At 36.4% G+C, this 18,346-nt stretch overlaps 1 protein-coding gene across 1 annotated transcript; it reads right to left on the minus strand.

Annotated features, from left to right (window-relative positions):
• Positions 1–1,611: 1,611 nt before the first annotated feature.
• On the minus strand, positions 1,612–14,827 carry LOC308431643 (UDP-glucuronosyltransferase 2B17; the record flags this gene model as incomplete). Its single annotated transcript, XM_080931189.1, has 6 exons — positions 1,612–1,891; positions 2,957–3,176; positions 5,482–5,569; positions 11,186–11,317; positions 12,343–12,491; positions 14,104–14,827. The coding sequence occupies 6 exons, from the start codon at positions 14,825–14,827 to the stop codon at positions 1,612–1,614; spliced, it is 1,593 nt and encodes a 530-aa protein (XP_080787315.1).
• Positions 14,828–18,346: the final 3,519 nt, after the last annotated feature.

Below are 18,346 nucleotides of genomic sequence, written 5' to 3' on the forward strand. Positions count from 1 at the left end.
AGGAATAAAATTATTGATTACTGTGTCCAATACTGATATAACTATCAACAAAACATCATAGGATAGAGGATAAGAAGTTTATAAGAGAAAGATGGCCAAGCTATCTGCTGTGAAGTTACATTTTTTAGAACATCATGGAAATTACACTCATGATGTCTCACCATAGGTTCCTAAAAAGATTTGAATAAAGATAAAAGCAATATTCATGCTAATATGGAAAAGGGTCAATCTCATCCTTGCCCAAGTCTACACAAAATTATAATAAGTACCTAAGGAATGTTGAGAGTGGGAGTGAAATATTCTTTTGCAGGGAAGAACCTCCATGTTGCATTTTTTAAAATAAAAAAGTGACATTGGATATATTTAATTGCGTAGTATGTATTCACTGTTTAAAATTATGATAAAATATTAATTTACACATTTAAACTTTCTACCATATACTTACTTTTATGTTAATATCTATTGTATTTCAGAACTAAATGTTGTTACTGTCATAATAGTTACATATCTCTTTTATAACATTCCTCACAACATACCAGAACGTTAGATTAATGACAACCAGGGGGCAAATAGCCAATCTCAAAGCTAAGCTTACTTTATTTATGAATTCTATTTACTCTCTGTTTATATGCTTAATTTCCAATGAACATAGATTTTTACCTCATGATCATAGTTAAATTATACTGAAGAAAGACAAGTGTTCTCCGGTGCTGTGTTAGAACTTAGAGTATTAGAACGGGAACGAAGTAAGATATGCTAAAAACAAGAATTAGGAAACAGAGCTATTTCCTGTTATGGTTTGAGTGTAAAATATTTCAGATAGGCTGATGAATCTGAGCATTTGTTTCAAATTTGGTAGTGCTGTAAGAGGTTATGGTATCTTAATTAAAGGGGTTAAATCTTTGTGGAGGAAGTACATCACTGGAGCGAGCTTTGAAAGCTCATAGTTTAGCCCTACTTTCTGCTCATTCTCTCTGCTTCCTATATGTGGTTGAGATGTGATAAGTGAACTTCATCCTCTGGTTGCCTCAAGCCCTGTCTTCCTACCTATTGTGCATTCTAAGGATCTGTAACCACATCTCAAAATAAACTGATTTGTTTCTCCCTTGAGATTCTCCCAGTCAGCACATTTTATACAGGAATGAAATATCTTACAGATTCCTACCCTTTGAAACCGATATCCAAAACAAATTACACTGTATCCTAGAATACAAACAATTAAAATCATTACAGGAAAAACATATTTATATGCCAGTATTTACAGTGTGTAGGTTAGTACTCTTTATTGTGTAGTGTAAAGCTATAGATTCAGTCTTGGAGAAAAAAGCAGATGAACAATATTCAAATATTGTATGGTTAATACTTTGATTTTTTTAAGACTGTCAAGTATATCTTTATTTTCCATATTTTTCTACAATGAAATTTTTTTACATTAAGCAGTTTAAAAATTTTTAAATGATGGGATTTTTCATAACCTATTGGTAATCACAGTTATGTGAGTTCTTATAAAGAAAATCTGCCTTGATAAAAAATCAGTTAAGTGTTTATAAGTTGGTTCATAACTTAGAATGATGCTAAAATTTCATTCAGGCAGTGCATTGTCAGTGAGCTCTACTCAGTCTTTGTTTTCTTTTCCTTCTTTACAAAGAAGCGGTAAACTAACAAGACACACTTTACAGCAAGAGCTGCAATGGCTGCCACACAGGCAAGCAGGAATCCAATCACATCCAGAGAGTGGTACTGGTACCAGGCAAGGTTATGTCCAAGTGGTCTCAAGTGCTTAGCCCCTTTGTGGCGCATGACATACTCAATCCAGAAGACTGCTTTGTCCAGGGGCCTCATAGGCTGGTCATGATGAATTGTTGACAACCACATAGCATTCTTTTTATAGCTATAAAAGATAAAATGGCCATCAATTAATGGAATGAATACTACCAAAAATGTCACTCTTACCCACTGAGCCTAATTTTTGATATTATTATCGATCTTCATATTTTGTTAACATTTTAGAAAAGTGGTCCAAAACTCACAGAGAAGCCAGAAGGTGCATTTGATTCTATTGTTGGAAAGATTATTGATGTCTATATAAAAGAGAAGAGTGACTTAAAGACATGAGTTATAAGCCCTAAATATCAGTTTGATGTAGCACAACTGGTAGAAATTACAGTGGTTATAAGTTACCTTTCTATTCTTTACAAAAAGCACAATAGAAAAATTGGGTATTTCTTCTCATTGAAACAACCTCATTTATTAGTCTGCATATTACAATTACTCACAAATGAGGATTCAACTTATCTGATGGAGGAATAAGAAGAGTCGAAGCTCCTTAGAGATGGGGGGTTGTAAATAGAGTAGAATGTGTGAAGATGGTGAAGGGAGATAACAGAATTCAAGGGATCTGATTAGGGAAATGGGAAGAGGGGAAGAGGAGACAGAGGGGGATAAGGAAGGAAGTGAAGACAATAACAAGAAGAATGTCTGAAAAGATAAAAATAATTATACTGTTACCTATTTATGCCTTACATACTTTTTCATGTATAAATATACATATGTAATTTTAATAAACTTTTCTCTTCTGATCTGATGGTTCTCCCTTCAATAGCCAAGAATTCCTACTGAAAGGCCCCACCAGACATGAAAGTCTTCTTCTGAGGTGTTAGTCTAGGCTTTTAAAAATGCTTCTTGGCCAAGCAGTGTGGGAGGTGAAGCAAAAGGGTTGAATACTTAGGACTGTTCTGATTTTCGTGCCAAAGAAACATAAAGCATAACAAAGAATTTTGAAACAATGAGCAAAGAAGAGAATAATGTTTGTACTAAATAATGCCATAATTTATGTTTGTTCCTATCATTATAATTACCTTCAGAATAATTCTTGTTTGTTTGGCTTTCAGTAAAAACACAATGAACGAATAAATGAATGAATGCAATAATACACATTTTAAAATATTAAACTCACAAAGGATTGTCTATGACTTCCTCCAGTGCATTGAGCAGATCTATCCTTGACATTGTTCTAATATCCAATGTAACAGCTGTTCCTTTGGCCACCATGGAGGCAATGTTATCATGTTGTTCTCCAAACAAGGGAATACCAATCATAGGGATTCCATGATAAATGGCCTCATAGACACCATTGGCTCCACCATGAGTTACAAAGGCTTTAGTTTTTGGATGTCCTAGAAGAAGATGAATTCAGATTAACATCAATTAGTAGTCTTAGACTATATATATATATTCATATACTATACTATATGAAGAACTGAAAAGAGATTGAGAAGAAAGCTTGATGCCCCAGTATAGAGGAATGCTAGGTCAATGAGGCAGGAGTGGGTGGGTGAGTGTGGGAGCACCCACATAGAAGCAGGGTAAAGAGAGCTAGGATAGAGAGTTTGCAAAGAAAATCTGGGAAAGGGGATAATATTTGAAATGTAAATAAATGAATCATCTAATTTAAAAAAGAGAGAAAAGTTCAATATCCTTAGTTATCAGGAAAATGCAAATCAAAAGAGCCCGGAGGTTCCAGTTTATACTAGTCAGAATGGCTAAGATTCAAAACTCAGGTGACCAAAGATGCTGGCAAGGATGTGGAGAATGAGGAATACTCCTCCTTTGCTGGTGGGCTTGCAATCTGGTACAACCACTCTAGAAATAAGTCTGGCTGTTTCTCAGAATATTAGAAATAATTCTACCTGAGGGCCCAGCTATACAACTCTTGGGCATATACTAAAAAGATGCTCCAACATAAAATAAGGACACATGCTCCACTATGTATGCAGCAGTCTTATTTATAATAGAAAGAAGCTAGAAACAACCTAGCTGTCCCGTAATGAAGGAATAGATACAGAAAATGTGGTACATTTACACAATAGAGTACTACTCAGCTATCAAAAGAAAAAGACTTTATGAAATTCTTAGGCAAATAGACGGAACTAGAAAATATCATCCTGGGTGAGATAACCAAGTCACAAAAGAACACACATAGTATGTACTCACTTATTAGTGGATATTAGACAAAAAAGCTCAGAAAACCCATGATACAACTTAAACAAAAAAGCTCAGAAAACCCATGATACAACTTAAAGACCATATGAAGCTCAAGAATAAGGAAGACCAAAGTGTGGATGCTTCATTTCTACTCAAAATCAGAAAAAAAAATATAATCATTGGAGGTAGACAGTGGGAGGTAACTGGGAAGGAGAGAGGTGGGGGACAAAAAACGGGGCCAGTTCAGTCATGGGAGGATATGGGGGAGAAGTACAGAGGGTCATGAATTTGAAAGGTGTGTAGCTGTAGGGGGAAGACAAGTAGGGGTAGCTACTAGAAAGTCAGATGCCAGGGACCCAAGAGATTTCCAGGACCCAACAGGGAAGACTTTAGCAGAAATAACCAACAAAGAGAGACCATATTCAATGGATAGGCATGGTCACTGGTTGAGGGGTGGGACCAATCCCCACCTCAAAAATATTAATCCAGAATTTCTTCTGTCAAAAGGAAAAGCAGCAAGGAGTGGAGCAGAGACTGATAGAAAGGCCATCAGGAGAAGACTCTACTTTGGCATTCATCCCATCAGCATACATCACAGCCAGACACTATTGCTGATGCCAAAAAGTGCTTGCTGACAGGAGCCTTTTATAGCTGCCCCTTGAGAGGCTCTGCTAGATCTTGACCAATACAGAAGTGGATGCATGCAGCCAAACATTGGACTTAACATGGAGACCCCAGTGGAGATGTCAGAGTAAGGACTGAAGGGGTTGAAAGGGTTTGCAACAACAAAGGAAGAACAACAGTATCAACTATCCAGACCCCCGAAAGCTCCCAGGGACTAAAACATAAACCAAAGAGTACATGCGAGTAGGGAGGGGATAGTGAGTTTGTGGATGGAAAACTAGGAAGGTGGATAACATTTGAAATGCAAATAAAATAATCAATTTAAAAAAAAAAAACTTTAAAGGTGACCTGATTGCTCCCAGGGAAAGTAGATAGAGGACCATTCTGTTGTATAACTGAGATAGTTATTTAACCTTAATAATCATTGCATTGAGAGTTAGGCACTAGCAAATACAGTATTTATGGAAAATTATCAAAATGTAATCAGAAGGAGAAAGAACAAGGAAATGAAGTCATGACTGATCCATTTAACAAAAAATAAGGTATGGGGCTATAGCCATTTAGAAACTTATGTGTATACATACATATAACATTTTAAATATGTTATATAGAATTCAAAGATGTGACATTTATTTTTAGTAAACAGATATGAGCAAGAATATAATCCCTTGACTTAAAAAGAAAAAAAAGAAAGAAAGAAGCAAGGAGGAAGAAAAAGAAAGAGTGATAAAAGTCCAAATCCATGTCAGATCTTGTTATCTTAAACAAATAATTCCTGAAATAAGTGTAATAGAAAGGTTTAGAAGTCAAAATGGACAGGTATAGGAGTCATAGACTCAGTCATGATTTTGCATTTGTTTTCCAGAGTCTTACCAAGGAGGTCATTTTGGGGGAGCCAACTGTAAACTCTGGTATTGGGTCCTAAGGTTGCTGGGGTTTTGCCATCAAATCTCCAAAGAACCTGTTGAATGTTAGACAGTCATTATTGGTGGAGCCAAATTTGACATTACAAAGACTGAGCAGGATATATTTATATTCAGGAATATAATTGCAGAGAAATACATATGTGTATGTAACAACAATTAAAGAAATAGAAAAGGTCGTGAATTTAAAAGAAGTCAAAGTGGCTTATGCTTTGTCTGCAAAAAGGGGAAAACATTGGGATAAGGAATGATAAAATAAATGGGATGAGGATGGCAATATATTGCTTGGCAATGAAAATTATACTAGCCAACAACTGAGAAACCTAATGAGGGAACCCTGAGATCTCTACAGTGTAAGAATTTAAAGTAAAAGTCATAGCATAGCCTGCTGTGACTGCAGTCAGTGCTTCAGATTGCAGTCAATCTATTTTATTGCTACGAGCTACTACTCAGGCCATTGCTGTTCTTGATATTCCTTGTCCTAAAGTATTGCCATGTGTACCCTTTAATGTCCTAATAAGTGACACATGGGATATTGGGAAACCAATCTGCCTAGAATGGCTGTACTATTTTGGGGTCACAATTTATCCATAAAAGGAACCATGATCCTTACAGCGTCACTGATGCAAGTTATACAGGAGAAATTGAGGTCCTATTTACAGTGCCTACAAATTGGCATTTAATAGTCAGAGGTAAATTTACACAGTTATTATTATTATTGCCTATATAATCACTTCATGAAGAAAATGTATTTCATGAGGGAGAATTCAGTACAAAGTAGACTGTAAAACAAATAATTAGGGAATTTTAAAATAAGAGGAACTTTTATAGGATTAATTGATCCTGGAACTAATGTTTCTTCTCTAATTATTGAAATAATTACCACCCGATGGCATATTGCAGAAATAAATAAACACTGATAGAGTTGTGAACATTGAACTTTGTCAAGATTAGACAAAATTCTAATGTATAAATTCAGAAGGTATAATGGAAGCCCTATGTTACACCTTTTAATGTTAATCTCTTGTGAAGACACTTGCTACAACAACCGAATGCATTCCTACTACAAATGCTACCCTACTGTTCACAATCTTAATTGCTAAGGTAAAGGTTGGATAACAAAAAGGTGAAGGAGAACAAGGGTTATAGAACGTCTATTCCCACATGAACAATATCATGAGCATAGATTGGATTTTGCATAGTGGCCAGAAACTACATACAATTCTAGTTAGTCTTTCTGAACATCTCAAAGGTCCATTTTTTTCCTCTCTCTTTTAATGGATATACTCTGTATTTACATTTCAAATGTTATCCCCTTTCTCCAATCCTATTTTCCTCCCTCTCCCATTGCCTCCTTGAAAGTACTCCCACTCCCAACCACCTTCTTCCATCCCAGTGCCTTGGCATTTCCCCTATACTGCGGAAACAAGCCTTCGCTGGACCAAAGGCCTCTCCTCTTATTGATGCCAGAGAATGACACCATCTGCTGTATATGCCCCTCGAGCCATGGGTCTCTCCATGAAAACTCATTGGTTGTTGTTTTAGTCCCTGGGAACTGTGGTGGGTTTGGTTAGTTCATAATTTTGTTCTTCCCATGGGGTTGCAGACTCTTTCAGCTCTGTTAGTGCTTTATCTAGCTCCTTCATTTGGGGTCCCCATGTTCAGTCCAATGGTTAGCTGCAAGCTTCCTCCTCAGTATTAGTATTGCTCTGGCAGAGCCTCTGAGGAGGCATCCATATCAGGTTCCTGCCAGGAAGCACTACCTTGCATCAGCAATAGTGAATGGGTTTAGTGGCTGCATATGGGGTGGATCCCCAGGTGAGGCAGTCTCTGGATGATCTTTTCTCTAATCCTTGCTCCTCTATTTGTCCCTATATTTTCTCCCATGAGTGTTTGCTCTCCCTTCTAAGAAGGACTGACCAAAAGCTCCTTTCTAAATGAAAGCTATAGGCTCCACACCAGTAGTCAAACAAAAGCTGGAGAATGGGAGCATAGATCTGTCCTTTTCTTGCTGGAATTTTTATGGTTTTTGTAATTTAAAAATTATGGTAGATGGAAATGGCTGGTTGACTTATGAAATCTTAATGCTACCATGGGGTCAATTTGATATTTATAACCTGGATTGTCTATAGTAATAGCTAGTGATAAAGATTGGCCTTCAATTGTTATGGATTTGAAAAACTGTTTTTACACTATATCTATTTATCTTGATAATAAGTTATATTTAGCCTTTTCTGTTCATTCACTTAATCCTAAACAAAACCCCATTTTTGGTATCAATGGGCTGTATTACCTCAAGGCATGGGAAAATTCTACTATTATGTGTCAAATCCATGCTGGAAAGGTTTTAGAGACTCTGAGGAAGGTATTATTTCAGGCTTATAGTTTTAATTATCTAGATTATAACTTGTTCGTCACCTTAAAAAACTATAATCTCTATCTGACATGATTTAGGATTTGCTACATAAATATGACCTGATTATTACACCTGAAAATGTACAGAGGACAGACACTGTAATATCTGTAGAAACTAGTAACTAGGACACTTGTTAGTACTCATGAAAAGGACAATTTAAAAACACTCAACACTAAGAGTGGAACAGAAACTGAAGGAAACGCCATTCAGCGAATGCCCCACTTGGGAATTCATCTCATCTGCAGATACCAGAAACAGACAGTATTGCTGATGCCAAGAAGTGCATGCTGAAAGGAGCCTGATATAGCTGTCCACTGAGAGTCTCTGCTAGAGCCTGACCAATACAGATGCGGATACTTGGAGCCAACCATTGGACTGAGCACAGGGACCCCAACAGAGTATTCAGGGGAAGGACTGAAGTAGCAAAGGGGTTTGAAACACCACAGGAAGAACAATGTTAACCAACCAGACCCCTCAGAGCTCCCAGTGACTAAACATCTAACCAAAGAATACACATGAAGAAACCTTATAACTCCAGCTGCATATGTAGCCTTATCTGGCATTAATAGTAGGGGAGACCCTTGATCCCGTGAACGCTCGATGCCCCAATGTAGGGAAATGCTAGGGTGGTGAATTTGGAGTGGGTGGATGGAGGGGGAGATCATCTTAGAAGAAGGGGGAGAGGGGAAAGGAAAGGAAATAGGAATAGGGGGTTTGCGGAGGGAAAATTGGGAAGGGGGATAATATTTGAAATGTGCTAAGAAGTGTACTCTGACAGATGTCTGATATGGCTGTCTTCTGAGAGGCTCTGCCAGAGCCTGAGAAATACAGTCAAATGCTCACAATTGGACTGAGAAGTGGTTCCCCAATGGAGGAGTTATAAAAACACTGAAGGAGCTGAAGGAGTTTGTAACCCCATAGGAAGAACAATGATACCAATCAACCAGAACCCCCATAGTTCCTAGAGACTACACCACCAACCAAAGAATATACCTGAAGGAGCCCATGGCTTCAGCAACATATATAGCAGAGGGTGGCTTTATCAGGCATCAATGAGAGAAAAGGCCCTTGGCCATGTCAAGGCTCAATACCCCAGTGTAGGAGAATGCCAGGGCAGTAAGATGGGATGGAGTATGTGAGTGTGGGAATACTGTCATGAAGGCAGGGAGAGAGAGGGATGATGGAATAGGGGGATTCTAAAGGGAAAACTGGGAAAAGAGATAACATGATAATATTTGAAATAAAAGTTTATATCCATGTCTATCTCTCTCTCTCTCTCTCTCTCTCTCTATATATATATATATATATATATATATATATATATATATATATATATATTTTTTTTTTTTTTTCCACTACGTTGTTTCTCATATGTATTAAAGCACAAGAAAATAAACTGAATGAATCTATTTACACCATAAGGGCCACAAAATACTAACTACTTGACTTTTTCTTCTGTCTCAATTAATAAAACATAGGAGAATCTAATATCAACCATTATATAGACATATTCCTTGCTGTATTATCTTATACCTAACTAACAATCATTTTTAAAGAGAGTTACAAAATTCTATGTAGTTTTCTAATACAGATTGTCATGGTAGCATTGGAAACTTTTAATTTCATCTTCACATCCTAACATGTTCTCATCACTACCGAATCTACAACAGCCGGTTCAAACCTCTGCTCATCCTTTCTTTATTACTTACACGTGTGCAAAGGCTAACCTTTCTGGTTTGAGTGCAGAACAAAATAAGCAAGCTGATGAATTAAGCATTCCCATATTTACTTTCCCACAGCAAGAACATCAGCCACCACATGTTAATGCTGTTGAAGTTCATGTACAGTACCACATCCCACCTAAACAAGAGAGACTTGTTTTCCTTTATAATATATTCTGTAAGCTAAAGTTTATCCACGAGGTAAAAATATTTTAGTGAATCAGGGAAAGTAGATGTAATTCACTATGCTCTTTTGCCTTGGATGCTGAACCTGCATGTATGCATTGATATATATTCTAAATTTCTTTGGCTTATACTTCTATACTCAGAGAATGTTTTTGCGGTGTACTCTTTCTTATCTGAGCTTTGCTGGTATGGGAGTGACTACTTCAATAAAAAATGACAATGGGCCAACCTGCAGTAGAAAACGATGAAAATTTATGTAAATGATGGAATATTAATTATACCGTAAGATTGCTTTATAATCATCATGGTCAGGGCATAACTGAAAGAACACGTAGCATGTTAAAATAACAATTATTAAAAAAAGTTATGGGAAACATTCAGGGGTATCCTTGCACTCCTGTTATTTACTCTTATTTTTAAAATTTACCTGAAGGTGATACATGTTCAGGAACTCGAGACTATTTCTCTATAGAACATTCTGAACTGCCTTTAGACAGGGCTGGGTGATTTCAAAAATTTGAACTTTGGAAACATGGTTGGCTCAAGAAATTTGGTATTGCAAAGGTTTCCAATGAAACATTTTGGATCGCTCTTAGGCTGATCTAGCCCTGAACTATGAAGGACAAAGTGGAAGGTGAGAATATTGTGGCAGCCATCATGAAGATAATAAACCTCCAGGTAAAAGGTAAGAAGACTTATTGACTACACCATCAGAAGTTAAGTCTGTCTACTCTGGTCCCAAGAAAGAGGTTCTCTGGTGACAAATGGCATCAGCTAACTTATTCCTGGGAAGCAGCTCCATAAGGGTTTGTATTAAATACTCCTATAAATTGTTATGGTATTGCAAAAGTCCAATGTATGAATTTGACCTGTGCAGTGTTAACTGTGTGTATTTTACCATAAAAAATAAAAATAAAAACAAAGAAACCCAAAATGTAAGAAGCCACTTTTTCTCTCCAAATATTCTTGCATGTGTGGTCTTCCTCTAGAGAATGATTGACTTTGGTTGCACAGGTTTTGTACATGTTGGTTTTGTTTCACATGAATTTAAAGTCTATGCAACTATTATCTTTTCATGGAAAATCAAGAAGAATTTTTTGTGTCTACACACCCTTGACAGTGGTGTCACCACAATGCCAGCATCTCAGAATTTACCAACACAAATGACAACATTGATATCTAAGGTCCTCGGAGTCAAAAATACCTTCTGTAATATTGTAACATCTCTGGTCCTAACCCTTTAGGTTTCACACAGTCATTTCTAGAATCAGATTTCTAAGGACTTTCACAGACTCAGAATACATTGCCCTCTCATGGGCATGTCACCTCACCTTTTGGGGAATCTGGGCTAAGGCCCATGCAATTGCGTTGGCCTTTTCTTCTGTCATGCTGCTGACCATTGACCCCAAAGAAAACACCACCACTCCATGCTCTCCAGAGCTCTGGACAAAGTCTTCCATATCCTGTGAATAAAGAACTTGTTCTATCACACAATAGCAACTGTAAAAAAATCACTCATGAAACTTAAAAAAAATGGAAGAATAAAAATTTAAGTGTTCTTCAGAATTTTTGGAACTGTGGTGTTAAAGAATACAGAAGACAGAACTGAGGCAGTCCAAGAGGGGCAGCACTATGAAGTGTACTTACACATGTTCAACAAATGTTCCCAATATTTTCCTCTGGTGAAATGAAAGCTAGAGAATTCAAGTATAGTCTGTGAAATATTTGTAAATTAGTAGCGGCATTACATTTTTTATCCTACAGAATTTATAAATTTTGCTTTGCTGTTTAATTTTCTCCTATGGTGGCTGATTTAATACTATTAACCAATGTTTAATGAAATAATATCTATGCTGTGGTATGTCCGTATATGATAGTTAATGCCTATTTCTTCCTATGATAATTAAAATGTTTTGTTCTCTATAAATAATTATAAACATGTGGTAAACTTATAGTATGTAATAATTTTCTGATATTTTATATAAAATGAGAATATTTTCCTAATTTCTTCAAATTCCCTGCCTTTATTTTAGCTAATGAAGGCCGTGATAAAATTAGATGCTCTACTCTATTAACCTTAGCATACTACTTTTTAAACTTTCATTGAACATGAATCTCACCATTTTAATAGGTGAGTATCCTCAGTATTAACCTGGTTCTATAACTAAGTACTAAACTCATACATGCTATACAAGGATACTCAGCTTTTAAGTGGCACAGGAATTCTAACCTTGTCCTCATGGTTGCTTAGCAAGGACTTTACCCAATGGCTAATCATTCCAATACCCGACATGACTTAACTCTCTGATATAAATATTTTTTTCATGCCTGCCATGTTCTTTTCTGAGTTTACTGAGCTCCTACTTATCAGGACACTTAATTCCACTTCCCATATATGTCTATCAGTGGGAGAAAAATGTAATGACAGATGTAGAATCATTTTACCGGAATTGATATGAAATGAAAAAGATAAAAAGAATGTATTTACCTTAGGCAAGGGTTTAGCAGGTTTGCAGTGCAGTCCTCCAACATAGTCAATATTTGGTAATGTTGGATGAGGAAACTCCAAATCCCAGTAAGATCTAATGAGCCACATTTCTGCTTTGCCCATTGTCTCGGCTAAGGTGCTGGGCCTTCCTAGATGGAGAATATGAGCAAATGAGACAGAGGAAAGTTGCCAGGACTGTCTACTGAGTATGAAATATATTTTCTTAAAAATATTGAAAGAATTTGAGTTTGATGTAGAACATGTGCATTTAAAATGTAATCTTTTTATATGCAATGTAACTTACATTGATAATTGATTTGTGAATAATATAAATACATGTTAATTTGTGTTTATTTTTATAGCAATCTATAAGACTTATTTCATATTTCCTCAATAATTTAAAACTGTATATAGTTATAGAAATAATCCTCTAAGCCAATATATAAGTGAGCACATTTTTTGTCTCCTTGTAAGGAATAAAGTCTGGCTACAAACTATTATAATACTGGGAATTCTGGCCAGTGTACACTGCACGATGAGAGTTTTTGACATGGAATGTGTATTTATATTAACAAAGAAAAAATACCTTCAAAAATCACAGCATGTGTGTCCATGTTTCTGTAGAATTTTGGCATTTGCAATAGAATTTAGGAAAGTACTCAATAAAGTAATGTGAGTATGATAAAAATATTAGCTCCTCTCCTAAGCTTGGGAAATAACATAATATCTCTCAAGATTAGGGGTATTTTTTAAAATGAAATATGAAGAAAATATTGTATGATTTGTCTTTTCATTTATTTGTATGTGTATCTGCATGAGTATATGTCACATTTATGCCAGTGTCTGTGGATACCGTAAAAAGACAGCACTTCCTTTGATGCTGAATTTACAGGAAGTTTTGAGCCACTGGACAGGAGCAGTGCTCTGAAGAGAACTTCGGTACGAAAACTGTACAGAAATAATTTTAACCCTTTGGCCATGTTTTCAGACTTTACATAGTTGTGGTAAAAATAAAAAATAAAATAGTCCTGTTGCTACTTGTCCCACAGTTTCACTCTGCTGGAGTTGCTTCAGTGTGGAGCTGGGCACCTGGTCCCACACAGTCCTCTACAGCCTTCTAATATCATGACTCAACAATCAATACCTTATCAAACAGGTTTGTATGTTGAATTCTCAATGCACAATACCTCTAAACAATAAATTCACTGCCAAATAATAAAGACATAAACTGCCCACCTGAACAATTTTCTTCTTCATCCTCCATCTTGAACCTCCTGCTTTCTCCTTCTCTCCCTGCCACTGTCTACTGTCCAATCGTTTGTTGCCTTGACACTAACTTACACTGCATTTTCATTTTAAACAAATTCACTGGCCTAGGCAAGAGAAAATATTTTCTTCAATGTTATATACATATTGATACTATAAAACATGCCATTCTTGAATCTCCATTAATCAAGATTTTTTAACTGCTTAGGGACTTATTAAAATAGAGGAAACAATTTCAGTAAATGAGTAAAGAATCACTTAGGGGCCATCTGATTTCATCTCCATGTGATTGTATAGCTAACCAAAATGTTTTGTATCAAGACTGCTATCTTCTTCTATTTGATATAAGTTTTACAAGAATTTGTGAGTTTGTTAGCTAAAATTATATATTTGATCACTGATAAAAGACTACATTACTTTGTATTTCATGGACATAAAGCTTTACATACATGTGAAACTTAGGTTTTCAAGCTATGGAGAAGAAATGTAACTTACCCAAAGATTCACTGTAAAATGAATCCCATTTCTTGGCATTAAATATCTGAAACCAAAAATCAAAGTAAAGCATACATATCATATTTTTTACTCTCTCTATGAATGTCATTTGGCCACTTAATCCTGATAAGATTACAGGTACATAAGATGAAGGAAGTACAAATCCTCCACTGGACTTTTCAATTTTGTAGCCTGGAGAGAAACGAAGACTGTACAGAAAAGGAATATGAAGCAGTTCGGCTATCAGCTCCCCACACGAAGCAACAGGATCTGACAAAAGGACATCAAACTTTAATTCCTGTAGTTTGGTTATGAGCTGTTTGTTTGAAATCATGTCTTTACAAAGACGTAGAAAATAATCAGAATATTCATCAATTATATTTTGTAGTAAAGGAGAATATGATAAACATGTATCTCTTGGCATCTCATAAGTCCATACTTCTACAAACTTTATGAAAAAGCTCTCTAAATCGTCTTTACTGACAGATGTAGGAAAAGTTTCAAACTTAAGGCCAGGCGATTTTTTTGGATCAAGAACATAGTATGCCGACGGTCTCAGAACGGTTACTTCATGGCCCCGCTGTACAAGTTCATCCAGTATTATCTTTATATTCATCCAGTGACTGAACTCCATCGGCCACACCAACACCTTCCCACAGTTTCCAGATCTGAAGCAGCAACTTATCTGCAGCAGGAGCAGAGCAGAAATCCACTTCCCATGCATCCTGAAAACCACAGTCCTTCTGTTCACAGTGTATTGTTCCCTTGTGTCACTGCTTGACCTTTTATCCACAAAAATTTAGCCCAGAGGTTAAAGTATAACTTTCAATGCTCAAAGCTAGTAAGGCATTGCCCTTTCTGTCTGAACTTGAGACCTGAGCAGACTTTGGGAGCTAGTACTGCACCCAATCTCACAACACCTACAGGGAGCCTGTCACCCAGGTGCTCTAACATACCCAGAATCACAGGGTCACAGCATCAAATGAACACCAGTGTACTAACAGGCTGAAGTCACAGACAAAGCATGACTCTCAGGATATGCCCAGGAGCACTAGAATGCACTCAAAGACATCAGGAGCTTGGTCACACTGAGACTCTAGTATCTCAGAGGCAGCTTGACTCCCAGGAGCTCTGTCACACTCAGGATTCCAGGATCCCAGAATCATAGGATCACAGAGACACCTGGACTCTGAGGAGTTCTGACACAATCAGGATATGAAGAAGGGCAGGCTCCAGTCAGAGACAGCCAGGGCAGGTAGCACTAGAGACAACCCGATGGCTAGAGGCAAAAACAAGAACATAAGCAGCAGAAACCAAGGCTACTTGGTAGTATCAGAACACTGTTCTTCCACTACAGCTAGTCCTGGATAGCCCATCACACCTGAAAAAGCAAGATTCAGATTTAAAATCATATCTCAAGATGATGATAGAGGAATTGAGGAGGGACATTAATAACTCCCTTAAAGAAATACAGGAGTACGCTACTAAACAGATGGAATTGGAAAAAAAACCATCCAGGACTTAAAATGAAAACAGAAACAATAAAGAAATCACAAAAAGAGGCATCCCTAGTGATGGAAAGTCTAGAAAAGAGATCAGAAATCATAGATGCAAGTATCACCAACACTCCAAGAAAGAAGAGAGAATCTTAGGGTCAGAATATACCATAGAAAACACTGATACCAGACAAAGAAAATGCAAAATGAGAAAAGCTCCTAACCCCAAACATCCAGGAAATCCAGGACACAGCAAGAAGTCTAAACCTAAGAATTATAGGCATAGAAGAGAGCAAAGATTGCCAATTAAAGGATCAGCAAGTATCTTTAATAATATTATAGAAGAAAACTTTTCTAACCTAAAGAAAGAGATAAACATGAACATTTAAGAAGCTTACAGAACTTAGACCAAAAAAGGAATTCCTCACAACACATGATAGTCAAAACACAAAATGCACAGAAGAAAGAATATTAAAAACAAGTAACATACAAAGCAAGACCTATCAGAATTACACCAGACTTTTCAACAGAGACCATGAAAGCTAGAAGATCTTAGACAGATGTCCTGCAGACACTAAGAGAACACAAATGCCTAGCAAAACTCTCAATAAACATAGGTGGAGAAACCAAGATATTCCAGGACAGAAATAAATTTACATGATATGTTTCCACAAATCCATCCCTATAAAGGATAATAGATGGAAATCACAAACACAAGTAGAGAAACCACACCCTAGGAAATGCAAGAAAATAATGTACTTGAAACAAACCCAAAAGAAGATACCCTCAGAAACATAATTACACCTCTAACAGCAAAAATAACAGGAAACAACAACAATTACTATTTCTTAATATCTCTTAACATCAATTGACTTAGTAAAGAGACATAGATTAACAGATTGGATATGTAAACAGGACCCAGCTTTTTGCTGAACACAGGAAATGTGCCTGTGTGACAAAATCAGATACTACCTCAGAGTAAATGGCTGGAAAATTGTCTTCCTTGACCATGTTATCATAGAATAGAGCATCCATGTGTATGTGGCCTTCCTATTGTTTTTGTTGTTATTGAATACCAGCTTTAGTCCAAGGTGATCTGGTAAAATGCATGGGATTATTTAAGTCTTTTTGTATTTGTTGAGGCCTGTTTTGCGACCAATTATATGGTTAATTTTGAAGTAGGTATGAGGTGCTGTGAAGAAGGTATATTATTTTGTTTTAGAATGAGATGTCCTATAGTTATTTTTCAAACCCATTTGATTCATAACGTTGGTTAGTTTTACTATATTTCTTCCATGATTTGTCCATTGAAAAAAGTGTGGTGTTAAAATCTCTCACTATTATTGTGTGTGTGTGTGTGTGTGTGTGTGTGTGTGTGTGGCAATGTATGCTTTGTGCTTTAGAAAAGTTTATTTTATGAATGTGGATGCTCTTGCATTTGAAGCATAGATGTTCAGAATTGAGAGTTCTTCTTGGAAGACTTTTCCATTGATAAGTATGAAGTGTCCCTCCTTATCTTTTTGATAACTTTTGGTTGAAAGTCAATTGTATTTGATATTAGAATGCCAGCTTGTTTCTTAGGACCATTTGCTTGGACAATTGATTTCCAGCTTCTTATGCTGGCATTTGTGTTCTCTTAGGATCTTTATAATATTTGCCTAAAATCTTTTAGCTTTCATAGTCTCTGTTGAGAAGTCGGGTACAATTTTGATAGTCTACCTTTATATGTTACTTGACTTTTTCTCTACTGCTTTTAATATTCTTTATTTTGTGCATTTGGTGTTTTGATTACTATGTTATGAGAAGAATTTATTTTCTGGTCCTGTAGATTAAGGATTCTGTAGGCTTCTTGTATATTCATGTTCATCTCTTTTTTTACATTAGGGAAGTTTTCTTCTATAAATTTGTTGAAGATATTTACTGGCCCTTTAAGTTGAGAATTTTTGTTCTCTTCTATACCTAATATCTTTAGATTTGGTGTTCTCTTTTTGTACTAGACTTTCTGGACATTTTGGATTATGAGTATTTTAAATTTTGCATTTTCTTTGACTATTGTGATTTTTTTTAAGGATATCTTCTGCCCCTGAGGTTCTCTCTTCTATCTCCTGAATTCTGTTGGTGATGCTTGTGTCTATCCTGATCCCTGTTCTATGTATTCTATCAGCACGATTGTCTCATTGTGTGATATTTTTATTGTTTCTATTTTTGGTTTTAGATCCTGAATGGGTTTGTTCAATTCCTTCATCTGTTTTGTTGTGTTTCCTGTCATTCTTTAAGAGATTTTTTGTGTTTTATCTTTAAGGGATTCTAATTGTTTACCTATGTTCTTCTGTATTTTTATAATACAGTTATGTATGACCTTCTTTCCTTAATTATCATCATGAGTTGTGATTTTTAAATACCAATCTTGCTTTTCTGTTATGTTGGGATATGCAGGACTTGCTGTGGTGGGATAACTGAGTTCTGATGTTTACTTAGGTTCTTGTGCTTGCCTCTCAACAACTGGTTATTTATGGTGTTAGTTGGTCTTGCTGTTTCTGACTGGAACTTATCCTGCCTGTGGGCCTGTGAGCCTGTGATTTTAGGATTGAGTAGACTCCTGGGTGACCAGCTCTCTCCAGGTGGATTGGGTGAGGAGAGCTGTAGACAGTCTTAGCTCCAGGGTGCAGATGGAGACAGGAAGGATTCTATCTCAGGTTGTTCTGTGGTTCCTTTGCCCTGTTCCCTTCTGATGGGTCCCTCTTTTG

The sequence above is a fragment of the Micromys minutus genome (assembly GCF_963924665.1).
Source record: "Micromys minutus genome assembly, chromosome: 1".
In the NCBI taxonomy this organism is placed as follows: Eukaryota; Metazoa; Chordata; class Mammalia; order Rodentia; family Muridae; genus Micromys; species Micromys minutus.